Source organism: Phacochoerus africanus, chromosome 1 (genome assembly GCF_016906955.1).
Source record: "Phacochoerus africanus isolate WHEZ1 chromosome 1, ROS_Pafr_v1, whole genome shotgun sequence".
In the NCBI taxonomy this organism is placed as follows: domain Eukaryota; kingdom Metazoa; phylum Chordata; class Mammalia; order Artiodactyla; family Suidae; genus Phacochoerus; species Phacochoerus africanus.
Genome location: NC_062544.1, coordinates 227136326 through 227161084, shown reverse-complemented (window position 1 = coordinate 227161084; position 24759 = coordinate 227136326). Strand labels below are relative to the sequence as shown.

Genomic DNA, 24759 nt, shown 5'->3' with positions numbered 1-24759 from the left:
TTCAGTGCAGGGATCTAGTTCTTTAAAGTGAAGCCCGTCAGTCAATATGAGCACATAGCTTCAGTCAGTCCTTTAGAAGAAAATGAACATATATATATATATACATATATATATATATATATATACATACACATAACAGAGGAAACACATGCCATTGCATGTATTAACTGACAATTGTTCATTTGTGTATAACAGCACTGAAAGGAAAGATCAGTGTTTAAGTGGAAAGAAAGAAAAATAAGAAAATACTTCTGCTTTGGCCATGTGAGAGAAAAAAAGCCCATGATTATCCTTATGCTATAAATAACTAGAACTGAACAACAATAGATGAAACAACTATGTTCAGACATTGAATGATAAGCAGTATGGGACTTGTGAAACAAAATAAGTTGTCCTTGGAATTCTCTTGTGGCACAGTGGATTAAGGTTCTGGCATTGTCACTGCAGAAGCTAGTTTCTTCACTGCTGTGGTGCCAGTTTGATCCCTTGCCTGGGAACTTTCATACGCTGTGGAAATCTACCCTCCTGCCCCCAAAAAAGTGGTCCTTACTATCCCCTGCTTTTTGTATGGAGGAAATTACCAGACTATGGAGCAGGGCTGGAATCCCAAATGCTAAGTGATCTCACTACTTGAAGAGACAGAAATCAGAGCTCAGAGAGGCCAACATGTTCAGAATTTTGTGGAGAGGAATACCCAGGACTATACCAAGAAATCTACATAGGGCTTTCTTGAGTTTTTAGCTGAGTATTAATCTGTATACTTGTAATGTGAAACACCATGAAGCTGGACAGAGAATAACATCTGGGGAAAGTCAAATCCTGGGAAGCTGTTAAGACAAATAATTCTCATAGTTTACACATGGCTGGGACTCATTCATAATCCCACCAGCTAGAGAGACTGTATTAGATGCAGAAGACATTCAGCAGCGACCCCAAAAGAGTCATTCCTTCAAAGTAGGAGAAACAGACAATTTAGACAATACTATCAATAACCGTGTCCTCACTGACATGTGTAAAACACTATACTCAAGAATGTAGGGGAGTTCCTGTCATGGCGCAGTGGTTAACGAATCCGACTAGGAACCATGAGGTTGCGGGTTCGGTCCCTGCCCTTGCTCAGCGGGGTTAAGGATCCGGCGTTGCCGTGAGCTGTGGTGTAGGTTGCAGACGCGGCTCGGATCCCGCGTTGCTGTGGCTCTGGCGTAGGCCAGTGGCTGCAGCTCCGATTCAACCCCTAGCCTGGGAACCTCCATATGCCGCAGGAGCAGCCCAAGAAATAGCAAAAAGACAAAAAAAAAAAAAGGATGTAAGAACATACACTCTTTTTCAAGCATGCATTGAACTTTAAGACTATATGCAGGCCTATGCAATTTCCAATAAATTCAGAATTTAAATCACAGACTATTCCATCACCACAAAATAGCTAAATTAGAAATCAAACAAAGATATTTTTAAAACCTCAAAATATTTGGAAAACAGACAGCACACTTTAAAATAAACCACAAGTCAAGGAAGAAATCAGAGATATTGGAAAATATTTTGGACTGAGTAATAGTGCAAATACATCAAAACTAATGGAATGCATTGAGTGCTTAAAGGGAAATTTATACTTTAAGTATGTATATTAGAAAAGAAGAAAAGTGGAAAATCAAAGTTTATACCTTAAACATAAACTTTAAGATGAAATAAAAGAGTTAAAACCCCAAAAACTAAAATGATGGAAATAATATAGAACAGAAATTAATGACACAGAACTCAGACAATACTTTTTCTAAAACATATAACCAAAAGCTAGTTTCTTCATAAAATTAATAAAACTGATAAACCTCTTATTGGAATGATCAATAAATAGAGAAGATACACATGAACAATACCAAAAATCAGAGAGTTATTGGCTCTCTATCCTTCATGGCTCAGCGGGTTAAGAATCTAGCATTGTCACTGATGGCACAGGTTCATTCCCTGGCCTGGGAACTTCCAAGTGCCATGGGTGTAGCCAAAAAAGAGAGAGAGGACAGCACAACAGATACCACAGAAATTAAAATAATACATTAGGGAATAGTATGAACTGTTATGCCAATAAATGTAATAACCTTGATGAAATGCACAAATTCCTTGAAAGACACAAGTTACCAAAACTAACCCAAGAAGAAATAGATAATAGAAAATCTGAAGAGCACTATAATAATTAAAATTGAGTTTGTATGAGTTCCTGTCATGACTCAGCAGTTAATGAACCCAACTAGCATCCATGAGGATGCAGCTTCAACCCCTGGCCTCGCTCTGTGGGTTAAGAATCTGGCATTGCCATGAGCTGTGGTGTAGGTCGCAGACACGGCTTGGATGATGCATTGCTGTGGCTCTGGCATAGGCCAGTGGCTACAGCTCCAATTCGACCCCTAGCCTGGGAACCTCCATGTGCTACAGGTACAGCCCTAAAGAGACAGAAAGACCAAAAAAAATTGACTTTGTAATTTATAACCTTCCTTCAAAAAATACTCTTAAGTCCAGATGGCTTTACTGATCAATTCTATCAAACATATAAGGAAGAAATAATACCAAGCCAATTCAAAATCTTTCAGAAAATAGAAGAAGAAAAACTTCAACTCTTTTTGAGATGAGTATTATCCTGATAACAATCTAGAAAAAACATTACATAAAAGTAAAACTAAAGACCAATATTCTTCACTTCATTAATAAGACGCAAAAATCTCTAAAAAAAAAAAATAAATACTAGCAAATCAAATTCATCAATATATTTTTTGAAAATATCAAAGGGCCATTTATTTTTGTTTTATTAATATATAATTGATGGAGTTCCTGTCGTGGCTCAGGGGTTAATGAATCTGACTAGGAACCATGAGATTGTGGGTTCGATCCCTGGCCTTGCTCAATGGGTTAAGGATCCAGCATTGCCGTGAGCTGTGGTGTAGGTGGCAGACACGGCTCAGATCCCATGTTGCTGTGGCTCTGGCATAGGCCGGTGGTTACAGCTCCAATTCGACCCCTAGCCTGGGAACCTCCATATGCTGCAGGAGTGGCCCAAGCAATGGCAAAAAGACAAAAAAAAAAAAAAAAGATAATTGACACACAACATTGTATTAGTTTAAGGTATACAATATAATGATTTAATGTGTATATATTGCCAAATGTTTATAATACATTTAGTTAACATCCATCACCACAGTTACAATTTTTTTTTCCCTTATGATGAGAACTTTTAACATTTACTCTCTTAGCAACTTTCAAAAAACAAGAGAATACTGTTAATGTCACCATGCTGTATACTACATTTCTAGAACTTATTTATCTTATAACTGGAAGTTTGTTCTTTCAATCACATTTACCATTTTCTCCTATTCTTTCACTCCACACCCCCTGCCTCTAACTACTACTAATCTGTTTCAGTGAGTTCATACTTTTTAGATTCCACATTTAAGTGAAATCATATAGTATTTGTCTTTCTCTGTCAGACTTATTTCACTTAGTATAATGTCCTTAAGTTCTATCCATGTTATCATAAACAGCAGGATTTCTTTTTTAATGGCTAATAATCTGTTGTATATATGTGCCACAGCTTTTTTTATCCATTCATCCATAAATGGAGACTTAGGTTGTTTTCATGTCTTGGTTATTATAAATAATACTACAATGAACATGGAGGTACAGATATCTCTTTGATATAATAATTTTATTTCCCTTGTATATATAACCAGGAGTGAAATTCCTGGGTCATATGGTAGTTATATTTTCAATTTTTTTAGGAAATTCTCCAGTGTTTTCCACAGTGCCTGCACAAATTTATGTTCCCACCAACAGGGCACAAAGTTTCCCTTTTCGCCACATCCTCACCAATACTTGTTACCTCTTGTCCTTTTGATGATAGATAGTCTAACGGGGTGAGGCAGTATCTTGTTGTGGATTTGATTTGCATTTCCTTGTTGAGTGATGATGTTGAACACTCATATACCAGTTGGGCATCTGTATGCCATCTTTGGAAAACATATCTATTCAGTTTTTCTGCTCATTTTTAATTTTAATTTATATATATTTTTTGCTATTGAGTTGTATGAGTTAGTTATAAATTTTGGATATTAACCCTTTATCAGATACATGATTTCAAATATTTTCTTTGATTCCATAACTTACCTTTTCATTTTTTTATGGTTTCCTTTGCTGTACAGAAGCTTTTTAGTTTGATGGAATACATTTATTTGTTTTTACTGCCTTTGCTTTTGATTTCAAATCCCCAAAAAAAAAAATCATTGCCAAGACTGATGTTAATGAGGAGCTTACAACCTATATTTTCTTCTGGAGTTCTATGGTTTCAGGGCAAATATATAGGCAAATTCAGAATATCCTAATGTTGTAAATCACTTACACATCTAGCATGAAGCTTAGAAGACAAATGTATTTAAAAATAACTACAAACACAATGATTTGTTAAAGGATACACAATGTAAAAAGGTGTAAATTGTGACATTAAAAATAAAGTGGGGAGGATTAAAAATTTTGAGCTTTATGGTGTATTCAAGGTTAAGTTGTTATCAGCTCAAAATAGACTGTTAAGTCCCATATTAACTACAATAATCTATAATAAATACAAAATACATAAAGAGAAGGAATCCAAGGACACTACTATAGAAAATCATCGAATCAGAAAATAAGAGAACATGGGAGTTCCCATCGTGGCACAGTGCTTAACGAATCTGACTAGGAACCATGAGGTTGCAGGTTCGATCCCTGACCTTGCTCAGTGGGTTAAGGATTTGGTGTTGCTGTGACCTGTGATGTAGATTGCAGACATGGCTCAGATTCCCGCATTGCTGTGGCTGTGTGGCATAGTCTGGGAACCTCCATATTCTTCGGGAGCGGCCCTAGAAAAGGGAAAGAAAGAAAAAGAAAGAAAGAAAGAAAGAAAGAAAGAAAGAAAGAAAGAAAGAAAGAAAGAAAGAAAGAAAGAAAGAAAGAAAGAAAGAACGAACGAACGGACTGTTAAAAAAAAAAAAACAAAAAAATAAAAATAGGAATTACCACCAGAAAACAATCAACAAAATGCAATAGTAAGTCCATACTGATCACTAACTACTTTAAATGTAAATGGACTAAATTATTCAATTGAAAGATACATAGTGACTTAATAAATAAAAAATGAATGTATAAATGATCAATGAATGAAAAGAAAGGAAGAAAGATCCACTTGTATGCTGCCTACGAGAGATTCACTTCAACTATAAGGACACATACATACTGAAAATAAAGGGATGGAAAAAGATATTCCATGCAGATAGAAACTGAAGTATACAGGGTAGCTATACCTACATTAGAAAGAATAGACCTTAAGCCAAAGATTGTAATGAAAGACAAAAAAAATCATGATATAATGACAAAGGGGTCAAGCTAACAAGAATATAAATATTAATATTTGTAAATATTTATGCACCCAATGTGGAAAAACTTAAATATAAAATAAAATTAACAGACCTAAAGGAAGAAATAGGCAGCAATACAATAATTGTACAGAACTTCAATATTCCACTTCCAACAATGGAGAGAGCATCAGAAAAATCAGTAAGAAAACACTGGACTTAAATGGCATATTAGACCAGATGGGCTTAACAGATATTTATAGACATTCTATTCAATAGCAGCAGAATACACATTCTTCTCAGATGCATATGGAATATTCTCCAGGATAGGCCACAAAACAAGTTAATAAACTTAAGAACACTGAAATCCTATTAAGCATCCTCCCAATCACAACAGTATGATATTTGAAATCAATTACAAGAAGAAGACTGGAAAATGCATCAATATGTGGAGATTAAAATAACATGTTACTGAACAACTAACCAAAGAAGAAATCAAGAGAAATTTGAAAATATCTTGAGACAAATGAAAATAGAAATGTAATATTCCACAAAACTTATGGGATGCAACAAAAGCAGTTCTAAGAGATAAGTTCACAGCAATAAATGCCTATATCAAAAATCAGGAAAATTCTCAAATAAACTAACTTCACATCTTCAAAGAACCATAAAAAGAATAAAGCCCAAAGTTAGTGAAAGGAAAGAAATAGCAAAGACCGGATCAGAACTATATGAAATAGAGACTAAAAAGATAATAGAAAGGATAAATGTAAGAGCTGGTTTTTTTCTTTTTTTAAGATAAACAAAATTGGCAAACCTTTAGACTCACCAAAAAGAGAAGACTCAAATAAAATCAGCAGAACTATAAAGGATCATTGTACACCAACAAAGTAGACAACCTTGAAGGAATGGATAAGTTCCTAGAAACACACCATTACCAAGACTGAATCATGAAAACACAGAAAATCTGAACAGACAAATTACTAGTAAGGACACTGAATCAGTACTCAAAAACCTCCCAACAACAACAACAACAAAATTATAGGACCAGACAGTTTCACTGATAAACTTTTATCATTTTTTTTTGTCTTTTGTCTTTTTAGGGCCACACCTGCAGCATATGGAGGTTCCCAGGCTAGGAGTCTAATTGGAGCTATAGCTGCCAGCCTACTCCAGAGCCACAGCAATGACAGATCTAAGCCGCATCTGTGACCACACCAGAGCTCATGGCATCACCAGATCCTTAACCCACTGAGCGAGGCCAGGGATCAAACCTGCAACCTCATGGTTCCCAGTCATACTCGTTTCTGCTGTGCCATGACAGGAACTCCTTATAAAAATTTTAAAAATAATTAATACCAATCCTGCTCAAACTCTTCCAAAAAAAGAGGAAATACTTCCAAATTCATCAGCATTATCCTGATACCAGAACCAGACAAGGATACTACAGATAAAAGAAATTTTTAACAATATTTTAAAAGGATAATACACCATGATTGAGTGAAGTTTATCCTAGGAATAATGATTTAATATTTGAAATCAATCACTGACCCACAATATTAAAGAATTTTTTAAAAGCTTCTCAATATACATATAAAATCATTTGATAAAATTCAACACTCATCTCTGATAAAAAATAAACTTAGAAAATCCTTTCAACAAAGTATAAAAGGAAATTAATGGGATCCTAGTGAAAGTAACCCCTTCCTTGCTCAGGTGTCAACTGGAGAAGAATGAGTAACCTGGACTTCTACACTCATAATAAGATGACATTCTCCTTACCCTGCTGAAATTAAAGACAGCTAAAACAGAATGTATAAATAACATTCATTGTCTCATAACATAATACCTAAAATGTCCAGGTTTCAATAAAAATAATTTGACATACCAGAAATCAGGATGACATCAATTTGAATAAGAAAAGACAACTACCAGATACCAAATCCAAGATAAGAGAGAGATATTTGGATAATCTGACGAGGATTTAAAGCAACTGTCATAAGGTTCTTCAGCACATAATTAGAAAGATGTTTGAAACAAATTAAAAAATAAGAAGTCTCAGAAATAAATGGAAAATTAGAACCAAATGGAAATTTTAGAACTGAAATATATAATAACCAAAATAAAACCCAATGGATGGGCTCAAAATCAGAATGGAAGAGACAAAGCAAGCAATCAACTCAAAAATAAAACAACAGAAATTACTAAATCTAAACAACAGAAATAAAAGACACTACGAACGAACAAACAAACAACAAAAACCAGAGCCTCGAGGATCTAAAATTTGCATCAATAGAGTCCCAGAAGAAGAGGATAAAAAGGATAGGACTTCAAAATAGCTATAAGAAATAGTGTGGAGTTCCCATTGTGGCTCAACAAGTTAAGGACCCAATATTGTCTCTGTGAGGACTCAGGTTTGATCCCTGGCCTTGCTCAGTGGGTTAAGGATCTGGCATTGCTGTGAGCTGTGGTGTAGGTTGCAGATGTGGCTCAGATCCCACATTGCTGTGGCTCTGGTGTAGGCCAGCAGCTACAGCTCCAATTCGACCTCCATATGCTGCAGGAGCGGCCCTCGAAATGGCAAAGACAAAAAAGACATACACATACTCAAAAAAAAACTTGTAACACTGTCTGATATGATATGGTTCTAAAATGTCTGTAAAGAAATATTTATACAATTAGACAGGGGAAATGAGGAGGGTGGGTAAAGGGACACAGAGGTAGGTAAGGTTTCTTATTCATTTGAGCTGATAAAATGTCAACACCAGTAGACTGTATACATTATATAATACCTAAACACCAAAAAGCTATACAAAGTGATACACTCAAAAACATTATAGATGGAGCTCCTGTTGTGGCTCAGTGGGCTAAGAACCCAAGAGAGTGTATATGAGGATGCAGGTATGATCCTTGGCTTCACTCAGTAGGTTAAGGATCTGGCATTGCTGCAAGCTATGGTGTAGGTCACAGATGTGTCTTAGATCCACTGTTGTCATGGCTGTGTTGTAGGCCTGCAGCTGTAGCTCTGATCTGACCCCAACTGAGGAACTTTCATATACCTCAGCTGTGGCCATTAAAGAAAAAAAAAGTTACAATCATACTGGAATTCTAATATATTCTAGTATCCACAGGAAAGCAGGGGGAAAACAGAAAAATGAAAAACAGAGAATAGAAAACAAAATATAAAATAGCAGATATAAACCCTAAACAACAATCATTACATTAAGTGTAAATGGTTAAATATACCCATTTGAAGAACTGAGATTGACAGAGTGGGTTAAAAAACATAATCCAACTATATGTCAAAAAGACACTAACTTCAAATGTAGTGATATAAGTAGACTGAAATAAAAGAATGAAATTTTACACCATCAATATTGAATGATTTCTCTCTAAGATCAAGAAACAAGTTGTGGATGCCAGCTCTCCCTATTCTATTTCAACATAGTACTGGAAATCCTAGCCCGTGCAATACAAAAAGAAAAGGAAATAAGAGGCAAATGGTTTTGATAAGAAGAAATAAAACTATGTTTATTTTCAGATTACATGACTGTCTATACAAAAAAATCCCAAGGAACCTACCAAATACTCTCAGAACGAATGCAACAGTTTAGCAAGGTCACAGAATACCAGGTAAACATAGAAAATGCAATTTTATTTCTATACCTTCAATGATCACAAACATGTAGACACCAAAATTTAAAATAGTACCATTTATAATTGCTCCCCAAAGTGAAATACTAGTGTATAAATCTAACAAAATGTGTACAGGACTTTTACATTGAAAACAACAAAACACTGATAAAAGAAATAAGAGGAGATCTAAATAAATGTAGAATCATACCAGACCCATGGATCAGAAGACAAAAAATATGTCAATTCTCCCCAAACTGATACACAGGTTGAACATAACTCCTATCGGAATTTCAGCAAGATTTTTTTTTTTTTTGGTAAATATACAATTTATATGGAAAGGCAAAGTAACTAGAATGGCTAAAACAATTTTGAAAAAGAATAAAATTAGAGGAATCAATTTACCCAATTTCAACACCTATTACATAGCTATAATAATCAAGACAGTATGAAACTGGCAAAGGAGGAGACACATAGATTAATGGAACAGAAAGTGAACCCAGAAAGTGAACCCACATGAATATGCCTAAGTAAGTTTTGACAAAGGTGCAAAAAAATTCAAGAGAGGAAAGAGTCGTTTCAACAAATAGTACTAGAGCAATTAGATATCCATAGGCGAAAAACAAACAAAAACCTAAATATAAATCCCACACCTTATACAAAAATGAACTATAAAATAGATCACAGGCTTCAATGTAAACTGTAAAACTATAACACCTTTAGAAGAAAAATAGGACCTAGGGTTAGTCAGAGTTCTTAGACAACATCAAAAAACAAGATTCACAGAAAGAAAAAAAAATCAATAAATTGGCTTCAACATAATTAAAAACTGCTATTCTGAAAAATATCCTGTTACGGAAATAAAGATACAATCTATATAGACTGGGAGAAAATATCTGCCAACAATATATCCAACACAATGCTGATATCTAAAATATATAAAGAACTCTCAGGAGTTCCCATTGTGGCTCAGCAGAAATGAATCTGAATAGTGTCCATGAGGACTCAGGTTCAATCCCTGGCCTTGCTCAGTGGGTTAAGGATCTGGCATTGCCATGAACTGTGGTGTAGATTTAAGATGAGGTTTGGATCCCTCATTGCTGTGGCTGTGGTGTAGGCCACTGGCTACAGCTCCAATTCAGCCCCGAGCCTGGGAAACTCCATATGCTGTGGGTGCAGCCCTAAAAAGACAAAAAAAAAAAAAAAGGACTCTCAAAGGTCAACAGTACAAAAGTCAAAAATGTTATTTGAACATGGGCAAAAGACATGAAGAGATATTTAACCAAAGATATAAAGTTGAAACATAAATAATTGAAAAGATGTGCTTGCTAAATGAAAGTACATTTAGAGACCTAAATATGAAGGCCCAAAGCAATAAGACGCTAGAAGGACATACAGGAATAATACCTACTTAATGCTGGCATAGAAAATAATTTTTTTTTTTTGCCTTTTCTAGGGCCACTTCCGGCAGCATATGGAGGTTCCCAGGCTACGGGTCTAATTGGAGCTGTAGCCACCAGCCTACGCCAGAGCCACAGCAACGTGGGATCCGAGCCACGTCTGCAACCTACACCACAGCTCACGGCAACACCAGATCCTTAACCCACTGAGTGAGGCTAGGAATCGAACCCGCAACCTCATGGTTCCTAGTCGGACTCGTTAACCACTGCGCCACGACAGGAACTCCAGAAAATAATTTCTTAATCCTTAAAAATCACTGGGTATGTTAGTAAAATGAAATTCCTAGACCTGAAACTCAAAGGGTCATTAATGGTCCACCATAGAATCACCACCTTGAAAGATCAAACTAACCTATCTTTAATATCTCTATCTATTTCCTTTAGTACTTTATGTAAATAACAATGTCAATAAATATAAAGATTTTAAAAGATTCTGAGAGATTAAAACAAAAGACTTTAGGTATATATAAAAAAAACTTACAGTTCCTCCCATTCCTTTTTTCGCTGCTGAATCTTAAATTGGGCCCTTTCAGCTTTTAATATAAGTTTCCTTGTTTTCTCAATTTGATTTTCCACCATAATTTCACTTAGGGTTTTAGGCCGAAATTTCTTCCCTTTTTCTATAATTGATTCTTCTGGCACACTAATACTCCCACCTGTACAAAGAGTCAACATTTTTAAAAATCTTTTTGAAACATCAAAATAAAACTCCCAAGTATTGTTTTTAACCTGCTAGTTTTAAAAATCCAAGAATGTAATTAATCTGTAAATCACAGTATGTATTAAGCAACTAGCATGAATTAAATGCCATAATAAGTATTTTAGAATATCAAAATTAAGAGATCTGAATCACAATTTTTGCTCCTCAGAACCATATTAAAAGGTTGGTGAGATAAGACATATATTAAACAATTAGAGAAAAAGATAATAAATAACAGACCACTGGCAGATATTGGGAAGCTGGGAAAGAGTGTAACATGATGGTGGGGAAAGGGAAAAGCAAGTGAGTCTTATTTGTCATGTGTAATTTGAGGTCACTATACAAGCTACGGTGGTCTATGGCCAATTAAAAAACTGGTCAGAAACAAGCAAATCTAGAATTTAGAAATTATTGACTTGATCAAGACACATGAAATGATGTTCAACAACACTAGTCATCAGGGAAATGCAAATCAAAACCACAATAAGGTGTCACGTCACACCCCTCAAAATGGGGCTGTTATTTAAAAAGATTACAAATAACAAGTGTTGGTGAGGATATGGAGAAAAAGAAAGCTTTGTGTACTATTGGTAGGAGTATAAATTGGTGCAGTCATTACAGAAAACAGTATGGAGATTCCTCAAAAAGTAAAAATAGAACAACCATATGATTCAGGAATTCCACTTTTGGATATTTTTCCAAAGGGAAAAAAACCCAGTAATTGAAAAAGATATATGTACTCCTATATATATATGCACGTGTGTATATACACATACAGACAATAGAATACTACTCAGCCATAAAAAGAATGAAATCTTGCCATTTGTCTCACACACACACACACACACACACACACACAGGCCCAGTACCTCTGCAGCGACCTGAGCTGTGGCAGTTGGATTCTTCACCCACTTTGCCACAGCAGGAACTCCCATAGAGATATACTTTAGGTTTACATGAAAAAATACGGGTGATCATATAGTTATAAGCCACCATTTCATTTCATATTTCAAATATATGGTACCATGGGGGAAAAAAAGAGTTTAATGTGGCCTGGTGGCCACAGAAAAGCTTTATAATAAAAGCATAATTCATATATATAAAATAGCTAATGAACAAGGACCTCCTATACAGGGAACTATACTCAACAGTTTTTAATAATCTATAAAAGAATCTGAAAAGTATACATATATATTGATATATGTATATATGTACATATTGTGATGTATATATGCATAACTGAATCACAGTGCTGTATACATGAAACAAATGCAATATTGTAAATAAACTACACTTCAATTTAAAAAAAGGGTAATTCCATCTGGATCTTCAAGAATTGGCAGAATTCAGAGAGGAGAAGAGTGAATTGGTCACTCCATCAGGAACCTGGATGTAGAAGTTTCGGACATAATTAGGAAGCGGCAAGCAGGATAATAAGCTTAAGCAAGTCAAGTAGTTTGAGATTGCACTATTGGAAACAGAATAGGGATATATTGTGGAAGGATTAAATATGAGGATAAAACCATTATCTCGAATTGATCCTAGGTGCAGAAAGCAGTCATTAACGGTTTCTCAATGAAGAGAGTGAACCAGTATTAGTGTCAGCACTGTATGGCACTAGCCCAGGTCTGACCAGGCTGCAGTGCCCTTCATCCTTGATGGGGCTCTCCAAACCATTCCCAAAATTCCTGTCTTCCCTATTCATCTGCAGTCACACTGCAGGCAGTCACAAGAGGCAGGGCGCAGGGATCAAAGGTACTATTTTCACATCTGTATTCTCAGCTCATCAGTTTGTTTAAAGCATAAGCTCTTGGAAAAGAGTGTGAAATGTTGCATTCTAGCCCTACACTGTGGGGTGAGGTCCAGGAATCTGGAGACAAACACTGCCTAAGAAAACTGGCATCTGGGGAAATCCTAGATTTAAGAAGAGTTGGATGTGGGAAGTAAGAAACCAGCAGCCCCAAGGGTTCTCATCCATGCTCAGTCATATAACCAGGATCCAAAAGTTCTGCTCACAAAAAAGATAATTCAGTTTTGAAATCTTAAAAGCCTCCTTGTCATTTAGGTTTACCTGTATCTCTCTGGCTATGCTTTTTTCCGGTTCCATCTTTTTCAAACCTCTCGAGTTTGCTTGGTCTTCTTTCTGATTGACTTGGGCGTTTGGATTTGGAGTATTTAGAAGGCTTCACAAGCCTGTAGGAGGATATCTTGTGATCACTTTGTATGGCATGAACTACAATAGTATCATTTTCCAATGAATCACGAAATCTGAAAAAAAAAGCACTTGCAATAGTTACATTTTAACCATTCTGCATGATTATTAGTAAGACAATGTACTATGCTGATAAATAATATCATTATATTGTGCAAAATTTAGCCATGCATATACCAACAAGGATGTAGTAGAAGTTGAATAGGACTTGGTTAAGAGCAAGGAGAATTTTCTTTCTGATGGAAATACAAAACATCTCATTAACAACAGTATAATATCATTGTTTTGCCTATACATAAAAGCGTCAAATTTTCTTCAGGCAGACTGCAGTTTAATGGTAAATAGATCATATTAAACTCTGAGGAAATGTAATTCATCTTCCTATATATTATATATAATATATATTACATATATTATATATAGGATAGATAATAAGGGATTGAGATATATTTCATATTATGCTGTTTGCCTCTATAAAAAACATTAAGCTCAGGAATCCATACTACTCTCCAGTTCACCTTTCTCTTATAACCCACAAAGATTTATCTTTTAAAAAGTTTTTCATCAATTAAATTACTATTTTGGGCACTGGTTATTTCCCCATCTTTTATTATTTCATCTTTTAACTTTAGAATTTAATTTATGTATATAACAATTATTCTTTTAAAATGTCTGTTATATCTAAATTGATTTATAGCTTCAATGTAATTCTAATCAAACTCTTAGCAGGTTTTGTTGTGAAAATTGACAAACTGATTCTGTGCAGAGGACATAAGCAATATTGAAGATGAAGAACAAAGCCAGAGGATTTACAGTATCAGATGTCAAGAATAATTAAGATAGTGTAACACCAGTGCAAAAATAGATGGCCAATGGAATAGAATGGAGAGTTCAGAAACTGACCCACATATATACGGTTGCCTGATTTTTTACAAAAACATCACTGCAATCTAGTGAAGAAAGGATGGTCTTTTCAGCAAATGACAGCAGGTCAATTGGATATCCATGCAGAAAAAATAGATACTTGATCTCTATCTTACAACTATACACAAAAATTATCCGAAATAGAAAATGCCAAAAAATTAGAGCTTCTAGGAAAAAAAATAGAATAATTTCATGAATTGTGAATAGGCAAAGATTTCTTAACCACAACATAAAATCACTAACCATAAAAGTTAGTGAAAATACTGATAAATGGAAAAGAAAATGTTGATAAGTTGAATTTTATTAAAATTAAAAACTCCGGCTCAAAAAGACACTATGAGAATAAAACAACAAGCCAGAGTAGAGAAAAGATACTTTATATACATGCACACACTAGCTAGGTCATATATACATGTATATAACAGAAGACTCATCCAGAATATATAACTCCCACAAGCCAATTTTTAAAATGAACAACATACTTGGACCAACCACCTAACAACAGAGAATATACAAATAACCAATAAGTATAGAAAAGGGTACCAAAAATCATCACCTATCAGGGAAATATCCATTTAAATCACACTGAATCCGAATAGATGAATTTTTAAGATCTGACAATGCCAATGGTGGCAAGTATGAGTTTTATACGTTGAATTATGTCCCCCCAAAAGGATATGTTGAAGTCCTAACCCCTCGGTACCTTAGAATATGACCTTATCTGGAAATAAGATCTTGACAGAGGTAGTCAAGTTAAAATGAGATCCTTAGGTTACATCCTAATCCAACATGACTGGAGTCCTGATAAAAAGAGGGAATTTGTACAAGCTCAGAGGGAATCTTATATGAAAAGACACAGAGAGAACACCATGTGAAGATAGAAGACTTAAGAGCGATGCCTTTAGGAGCTAAAAAACACCAAAGATTGCTGGCAAAACCGCCAGAAACTCAGAGAAAGGTATGGAACAGATTCTTCTTCCCAGCTTTCAGTAGAAATTAATTTAGCCAACACTGATTTTGGACTTCCAATCTCCAGAATTATAAAAAAAATAAATGTCTTTTTTATGAGCCAGCTGGTCTGTAGTACTTCGCTAAGAAAGCCCTAGGAAAAGAATAAAATGGGGTCAGTTGGAATACTCATACATTTGTGATCAGAATATAAATTGACTGAGCCATTTTGGAAACTGTCAGTGTCTAATAAAACTAAACATTCGTAGAACCTATGGCCTAGCAACTCCCACTCCTGCTTATACAGTAAATAAAAGTAAGTGCTTATGTCCACCAAAAGACATGCACAAGAATGTTCATAGCAGCATTATTTGTAGTAGCCAAAAAACAGGAACAACTCAAATATCCATCAGCAATTAAATGGACTAATAAAAGTGTGGTCTAACCACACAGAATATTACAAAGCAATGAAAAAGAAGAACTACTGCTACCTGCATCAACATGGAAAATCTTACACATGATACTGAGAATCCAGAAACAAAAGAGTTCACACTGCAGCATTCCATTTAAATGAAATTCATAGTCAAAACTAATCTACAGCGATAAACATTCATCTTTGGAAAGTAAATATTTACTGGGAGGAGGCCACAATTGAACTTTCTGGAGTGCTATAAATGTTCTTAATCTAGGTAGTAGATATATGTGCTTATACATCTATAAAAAGTTATCAAGCTATTCAGTTAAGATTTATGCATTTTATTACATGTAAATTATATCTCAAAAAGGCAAAAACAAAGAGCCTTTCCCAGAGTTTCCTCTGGAAAGTCACACTGATGCATGAGAGGAATCTGACAGGAAGTTATCATCTTTCATTACAAGTCCTTTGGCTCTATTTTATCTCCTTTTTTAAAAAATATATATATATGCTCATGGGTTAGATACAAAAATAGGTAACTTACCAAAAATAGAAAGTAAATATGTATGACGTAATTTGTAAAAATTTTTGCAAATTTAAAGTAGGAAGGAGTGTGCTCAGGAAGATACTAATAGTGTCAAGAGGATTCTTTGAGATTTCAGGAATTAGTAGGTACTTCAGGAGACTCCTTATCTGACCACTTCAATTAAGCCACCATAATCTATTCAAATATATGTCAATTATATGCTCTGAAGCATCTTAACTTGCAGGAAATGTGGATCATACCTATTCTTTTTTTTTTTTTTTTTTGCTATTTCTTTGGGCCGCTTTACTGTTCACAGGATATTTATTTATTTTGTCTTTTTGCTATTTCTTTGGGCCGCTTCCACAGCATATGGAGATTCCCAGGCTAGGGGTCTAATCGGAGCTGTAGCCACTGGCCTACGCCAGAGCCACAGAAACGCGGGATCCGAGCCGCGTCTGCAACCTACACCACAGCTCACAGCAACGCCGGATCCTTAACCCACTGAGCAAGGGCAGGGACCGAACCCGCAACCTCATGGTTCCTAGTTGGATTCGTTAACCACTGCGCCACGACGGGAACTCCCAGATCATACCTATTCTTTAGCTTCATTAGAGCAAGTTGATGTTTCTCTTTTTCCCACGCTAATTCCTTTTCCACTCGTTGAATTTTCTGAGCTGTTTTCCTGTCAATCTCAGCACGAATTTTGGAATCTAGATCAAAATCCTGCAGATAAGTAGATTTGCTCATCAAAATGAGTACTTTTATCAATACACTTTATTAATCCTGTTTTATACATAAATACATATTTTTAAGATTTGTCTTCAATTTCATGCCACAACATCCCTCTCCTAAATATCATAAACTTTATCATTCTAGAAATAACATACTTTTGATTTTACTGTCACAAAATATGGGAAGAGTTCAGGGAATAATTAATAATGATGAAATTAAAGTTATATATTGAAAGATTTTTCCCACAATAAAAACAGTGAATGCTAGTTTTCTTGCAGTGTAGCAGGTTAAGAATCCAACTGTCACTACAGCAGCTTGGGTCACTGCTGTGGTGTGATCTTCTGCATGCCACTGGGCGTGGCCAAAAAAATCATTAGAAAAATAAGATATGCTTTTCAAATATGCTTTTCAAATCACTGGAAAGTGAATCATATACAGCAAACACTAAAGATAGAAATCAGCAAAAACAGATGTAACATAAATACAGAAACAAACATAGGATGATTATGAATCAGTCAAGACCCCTATTAGAAGCCAAATATTCAAACTGGGTCATCTTAAAATTCAACTACAAGCTGTCCATCCTTTAAAAAAAAAGTTTAAAAAATATAGATTGGATATATCAAAGGTTCTAACTCATTACTCTAAAAACTGGCATTGAAGGAAAAAAAAATACACATTTATCCTGCCTTAATTTAAACAACTGTGTTTCAGGATAAACTAACAGACCTAGTTACTGAGAGAAAGTTCTTTACAAGCTAGCCCAGCTAATAAATGTGGAAAGAAAAGTAACAGTAGGAAAAAAACAAAATGATGAATGCTAACAGAATATTTGAAGGTTGTATAAAGTTAAAAAGAAAAGAAAAAAAAGCAACTCTTCCCACCCCAAAGCAACTACTATTACATAACCAGCTGGGCACAGGGAAGGAGCTGACCATTAGTTGGACATCCCCTCCCACATGACCCCACCTAGGAAATATACTCAGGTTTAGTTAAAAACTGAGCTCATGCAGAAACTTCAGTTGACCTCATCATTCTTTCATTTAGCAGGCGTTCCCTCAATTCTAGGTGTTTCCTAATTCTAGTTTATTACAATTATTAATATAAAACCACCTACTTCATCCCAACACCAAACACCACTGTTTGTTTGATCTGTCCTGACAGCTCTATTGTTATTGTTATCATTAGCAGCCAAGATTACCACACTACTAACAGACCAAAACCTAAATACAACCTTTTTTGACCCCACAGGAGGAGACCTAATTCTATATCAACACCTGTTCTGATTATTTTGGTCACCCCAAAGTTTATATTCTTATTTGGTCCTATATATTATTTCATTCGTATTAACAACTAAATAAACAATATACCCACAATGGCCAGTTTTAGCTGGAAACTTAGCTCATGTGCGAGCTAAGGAAAGACAGTGATGTCTTTGGTGTCCTCATGATATAACAAGGTTCTTGCCGAATGTCCTTCACCAAAGGATCTGTTTCCCCCATGAGGAGACTTAGGGTCCTCACACATCTTTCCTTCACTCTTGGAAAAATAACAGTGCCTTTATTCACATTAAATTGTAAGCAATTATTCTCTCCAGATGTGTTGGTGTTTTAAGTAATGATGTGTAAAATGCTTAGGCATAGAACTTACCTCAGGTGTTCTTTATTTTGATTTATGTCTCCCATATTCTGCAAGTGTCAACCCTTTTCATGGTAAAATAACAAACATCTTTTAACTATTACAAGTTGGACTTTTATCTGACATAAGGAGTTAATCATTATGATCTCACCAAAGTTTGTTAATATATACATGAAATTGGCTAAGTGCTTCTAGAATTATAGGACTGGGTAAACCATGGGCATAGTCAGGATAATAAATTCTGAGCTTTTATTTGATTAAGTTCTTGGTAGTAATTCCATGTAAGATAAAGTTAAAAATGGGGGAGGGGATCATTACTAGCAGGTAGATGGGGCTGTGCAGCAAGTCACAAAAGAAAAAAGTTTAATACAAAATTAGCTTACACAATTTGGTGATTGGCCCCATAGCTCCAACTCTGCTGAGTCATCTTTTAGAAACTTTGATGAAGTGGGTACCATCTTTTCAATAGAGCTGATGAATTATAGAAAAGGAACCACAGAGAATCAAGTTATACAGTATGTACCTACCTAATAGATATCTTAGCTAGGTATGATAAGGACTGATAACTAGATTCAAACTTAACCCAATAAATGGGAAGTAGCTAAATCCAGAAGTAAACTTTGTATAAAGAGACTCATCTACATTCAAATCAAGTTGTGTGATAAGTTCCACAGTAGTTTAGTTGCTGCCAACACATTGAGCGGCCAGATAAAGGGAAATCTCAAGATGATTTTAAGTGTTCCTAAATGTTGGCAAAATAGCAGTGTTGATTCAGAAATAGCATATGTTAAAATTAAAATTGAATTTATTTTAGGCTTACTGTCCGTTTAAACTGCATATGTTTTGGTAATGCTTCATTCATCTGTAATAGTTTCTGTAATTCATTTCTCAAAGCTTTGATTCGTTCTCTCTTCCCAGCCTTGATTTCTTCCACTTCCTTCACTAACTTGTCATGTTCTCTTTTTCTTCTGGCATTCTCAATACTGAAAACAGAAATTTAAAAGGATAACAGGTTAAAGATACAGAAACAACAAAGAGAAAGTACTCAATAAATTGGAAATTTGTTTAGCTTGGTCAAATTTGGTAAAATGTTGGTCTGTTTTGCAAAAGCCTAGGCTTAGTAGGTATTTATCAAAATTTCCCATACCTGTAAGCTTTAGGATCTTCAATATCTTCTGGAACTGGCTCCGTTTCTATTCCAAACTATAGGAAAGAGAGTTAAACAGTCATCCTTTTTAAATTGCATATTTGCCTTAAAATATCAAATAAGTAGTCATTTGAAGGGTTTTCCCTACTCATTTCTAGCAAATGTAAGCCTAAAAGGTATTTTCACAAAAAATAAACTAGGGAAAAAACTTACTTGTTTCTACTTTACTTAAAGGGGTAGGTAGAAAAAGACTTGAAGCTCAATCACATGTATGAAAAATATTAATATCACTATATTCTCTTCCAAAATGTGAATTGCTAATATCTATATGTTAGTAACAAAAAATACACACAAAAATCTTCTAGGTCATTTATTTTAAAATACTTAAAAAAAACCAACTCTTTCAAACATGCTTTGATTTCCCCCAAAATACCTCATGTGTATACTAGGAAAAACTTTAAATATGTACATTTTTTAAATTTTAAGTGTTTCATTTGACTTTATCAAAGACATTCAGTGGGAAATACACAGAATAGTATAATCCCTTTCCTTGAGAAAAAGATGAGATCAGAAATACAAATCAACCTTTAGAAAGGAAATCAAAGTAAGGAATATTATGAAGTAAGTCACTTAAAAGCGTTTTGTTTAGTCAGAGGTTGTGCTGAAAAGTGTCTTAGGCTATTGTAGAAGAGGAATTATAGCCCAGTGAATGAAACAAAAAGTCCTAGTTTGCAAGCTAACTAGTTCTTAAGTAAAACTGAACTTATTTTCTATTCATAGCAGATAGGTCTGTTCATATGAAGTAAAGAAATAAAGAGTCTCTTTTGATCAAGTTGTTTCATTACAGTGCTATTCTTTATTCACATAAAAATGTAAATCAATATTTATGTGAGATAAGGTTTATGACTTTCATAAAATGAAGTCATAAAACATGACCAATGTAAGAGACAGTGCTGGCTAATACATTTTAGCTACTGTTAATCATGTAGGACAGAACTTGACTGAATTTCACTTCTTATTCTTTTATTGCTCAGAGCTAAGCCCCTTGGTTCTCTAATATCAGTTGCTATTTCCAGGATTTGATACTGATATCAGCTAGCTATCTCTTGATCTCAGATGTTTATAATAAATTTGAGTTAAAGATGCTTCCAGACAGTTCCAAAATACCCCACAATTGTTCTCAATCCTGGCTATACTCCAGAATCATGGGGGGCTGGGGTGTGTGTGAGAGATTTTATAAAATACAGATAGTCCCTGACTTAGGATGGCCAACTCAACCACTTTTTGACTTTATGATGGTGCAAAAGCAATATGCACTTCAGAGAAACCATACTTCAAGTTTTGAACGTTGACCTTTTCCTGGCTGGGGATGTGGGCAGCTGTTGCAGCCCCATCTCCTAGGCAGCCACACTACCATGAGGGTAAACAACTGGTACCCTTACAACCATTCTGCTTTTCACTTTCAGTTTAGTATCCAACAATTATATGAGACAATTAAGACTTTATCATAAAGTAGGCTTTTTGGTAGATGGTTCTGCTAACTTTAGGCTATTTTAAGTGTTCTGAGCACATTTAAGGTGGGCTAGGTTCAGCTGTGATGTTTGGCAGGGTAGGTGTGTTAAATGCATTTTCAACTTATTTTCAACTTATGATGGGCTTATCAACATGCAACCCCATTATATCTTAAGTATCTAGGCCTCACCTTCAGAGATTCTGATTTTATTGCTTTAAGGGTTTCCCAGTGATTCTAAAATATGGTAAGAACCTCAGACCCATTCAGAGCTTAGTTTATTTGGTTTATTTAATTCTGTCTGACTTTGCGTAAAAAGCAGAGTCTGCTTCAGTGACTTAAGAAATATTGATTTTAGTTGTAAATGAAAGAAGACCATTATACAAATGTGGAATGGATTTTTTCTATCCAATATGGGTTTCCATATAGAGTGGAATGGATTTTTTCTATCTGATACGGGTTTCCATATAGAGAGTTGGCACTAAGTAGAAAGATATTCTTCTTGTTCATACACTTTCCCTTCTCTAATTCCTCCTTCTGAGCTGGACTTCTTTCGACAATAATTCATTCTCCAAATTTTGCTGCTATTTATAGAAATGAAAATACCTGCTCAAATCTTCCCTATAGTCTTTGCCTGTTCTTTTGAAGTGGGATATCTGTTAAATAGGAAGCCAGTGTGTTCACAGCATTTTTACCTTTGGTCTTTCCAATATAATTTTATTCTTTGGGAGCAATTCTAATAGTTATTAGTGGTTTTATCCAAAGGAACCATTTTGGTAATAGAAAATTCAGGTCCTGTCATAGGGCAAAGGGATATAATTTGGGGATACAAACACTCAGTCTTTACTACAAAGCTAAGTATGTATTCTGCCTAAGAATGGAATAACTTAACTGAATCTTTGATGACATTTTCATATTCTAATACTAAAGACAATAATATTTTTACAATCCCCTTCAAAGGCACCAAATTATGGTACATATTCTGCATATGCCTCTTTAATAAGCAGATGAATAAAAAGCAAACTATATATCTGAAAAAATATTATGCAAAAACAACTGAAAATTTAAAAACAAAAAACTTTGAGAAAGTGATTGAGAAAAAAAATTGACAGTCTTTTCAATTGAGGGATTTCAATACCTTTAGTAATAAGATGAGTTCAACATATTTAATATTTGATAACAGAGGTATCTGAATGGCAAAACTGTAATATTGGTAGGAACATTTGACTATAAGGTATTTGTGTCTAAGTAGTTCCATTTTTAAGGAATATGAGAATTTTAACATCACTGTATTAATGTTGTTGTTATTTGTCAGTTACATACCCTGGGAGATGGCACTTTGGCTTTCATGTCTTTCTTTAACTCAAATTCAGAAAAAATGCTGAAAACAAAGATATTACTATCTGCTCCAGCAGACACCAAGAAACGGTCATCAAAGCTAGTGGAGATTGCTTTAATACAGCCATAATTATTGTCATGCATGTTGAAGTGCCAGTAGTCCTCCATACTGGCCAATGAAGGATCATTCTGATTTAGAACATAGACTCGAATTGCTCCATTTTGCATTCCACAAAACATCATATTTTTGTTAATGCTACAAAACAAAAAGAAAGTAAATTGTTCCTCATATTAATCTGAAAATATTTAACTTTAATTGACAAATGACTAAATTTTTAATAACAAAGGTGTTATGGACTAAATTGTGTCCCCACAAAATTTCACATGCTGAAGCACTAACAAATTATGGTAGGTCTAGCAAACAAAAGGATAGAAGGAGAAAAAGCCGATTTGAAATTTAGAGCTATTTTATTTGGTCTTCAAATATGCTTAATTCTAAATTATTAAAGGATTAATGATTTGATTTGTGATTTCTCCAGAATCATTGGAATCCCAAACCTTCGATATCTGACCATTCAGTAGCATCCCTCCAAGTAACAAAAAGAAAATCCATACAATTCAATTGTGTGATAAATTCTGACAAAAGATTTAATAGAAAGGATTGAAACAGTTTCAAGATTAGCTTGGCTTCTACTTTATTCATATGATGTATTTAACTAAACACTGTTTGAGTACCCCTCCCCCAATTTGGACAGCTCTTCAAAATTGACAATATTCATGGACAAAAGCAGACAATTGGGGACATTGTTTTTTAAAGCATTCTGAAATTTTGGTCACCTGAAAGTGATAGTTGTAATGGGATTATCCTCTGTATCTTCCAGAAGACGGAAATCAAAAGGCTCATCTTTCTTTTCTGTGATATCACTGTTTTTGTCATACGGAGGGAACTCACAGTGATATAGAAAACCAGAATCATAGCCACCCTGGAAAATAAATAAATAACATAGAGGGTAATACTTGAATAGAGGACACATATGACCATATGAGGAGTTTCTCATTATTTCAAATTTTATTTTATTTTATTTTATTTTTGCTTTTTAAGGCTGCAGGTATGGCATATGGAAATTCCTAGGCTAGGGGTTGAATCAGAGCTGAAGCTGCCAGGCTATGCCACAGTCACAGCAACACCAGATCAGAGCTGCATCTGAATCCTATACCACAGCTCATGGCAATGCTGGATACTTAACCCACTGAGTGAGACCAGGGATCTAACATGCATCCTCATGGATACTGGTCGGGTTCATTAGCACTGAGCCACAATGTAAACTCCAATGATTATTTCAAATTTTAACACATAAAATAGTACCTTAAAATATCTATTTTATATGGTTTCTATGATAACAGATTCATAGAGCATCTCCATTATTCATTCAAATGCAACTATGCAATTATAAAAATAACACACCTTAAAATGATTTGTTACCACTTAAAATACAATAAAGAAGGCAACAGTCTGCATCTATTAACCCCAATTGCTTCTATCTACATACTGAATTCCATTTTATTTCAAATGGAATTAAACTATTATTCTGCATAAGCAGTATTTAACAATAGAGTTTTGTAGATTATAGTTACACTGATTTTCATTCTAGGACATAGTGTTTCTACCTGAGACAACTACCAGTTCTGAAAGTGGCAGCTGAGAGGTTAAAAAGCTGAATAGAGCGCTCTTTGGTCTCATGGGCTTTGGGAAGGGCAAAGAATTCCCAGGGTGCTCCAAGAAGGAGCCAAGGTAAACACAGCTGCCACTGCAACCTTGGAGCACTACACCCCACATGCACAGGTAAACTAGAAACAGACTGGACCTCATAGGAAGTAAAGCCTAATTTCAAGTAATCGCAATCACTGATTGGCTGAAACTGATCTAGGATTTCTAGCTGCTTTCCAGAACCAAAAATAAATCTCCAGGAGACAATAGCAATATACAGAGACTCAAGCTAATACTAAATTTTTTTCACAGACAAGGTTTAGCATTTAATTGAAAAGAAAAACAACTAGATATACTAATAAAAACAAGTGTTGACTTAAAATTTAAAAAACAGATGAAAGAAACAAAATTACAAGAAATAGTGATAGAGGTGTTTTCATAATGGACCTTGAAATAACTATGCTTAATATTTTTAAGGTCTTTGAGGGGAATATAGAAA

The 24759-nt window shown here is 34.8% G+C and overlaps 1 protein-coding gene across 4 annotated transcripts in view; it reads right to left on the bottom strand.

Moving 5' to 3' along the window:
* Positions 1-24759, bottom strand: part of CFAP44 (cilia and flagella associated protein 44) — a 140786-nt gene that overhangs the window by 40563 nt on the left and 75464 nt on the right. For 2 of the 4 annotated variants that reach the window (XM_047792333.1, XM_047792342.1), the window contains 7 exons: positions 23390-23535; positions 22538-22808; positions 19705-19760; positions 19378-19540; positions 16780-16910; positions 13234-13430; positions 10944-11118 (listed from right to left, as the gene is read on the bottom strand). In XM_047792333.1, coding sequence (XP_047648289.1) covers positions 10944-11118; positions 13234-13430; positions 16780-16910; positions 19378-19540; positions 19705-19760; positions 22538-22808; positions 23390-23535 — 1139 coding nt within the window. Of the gene's footprint in view, positions 1-10943; positions 11119-13233; positions 13431-14791; positions 15401-16779; positions 16911-18940; positions 19029-19377; positions 19541-19704; positions 19761-22537; positions 22809-23389; positions 23536-24759 lie in introns of those variants that run through there. The other 2 variants (XM_047792351.1, XR_007136512.1) reach the window with 2 other exon arrangements.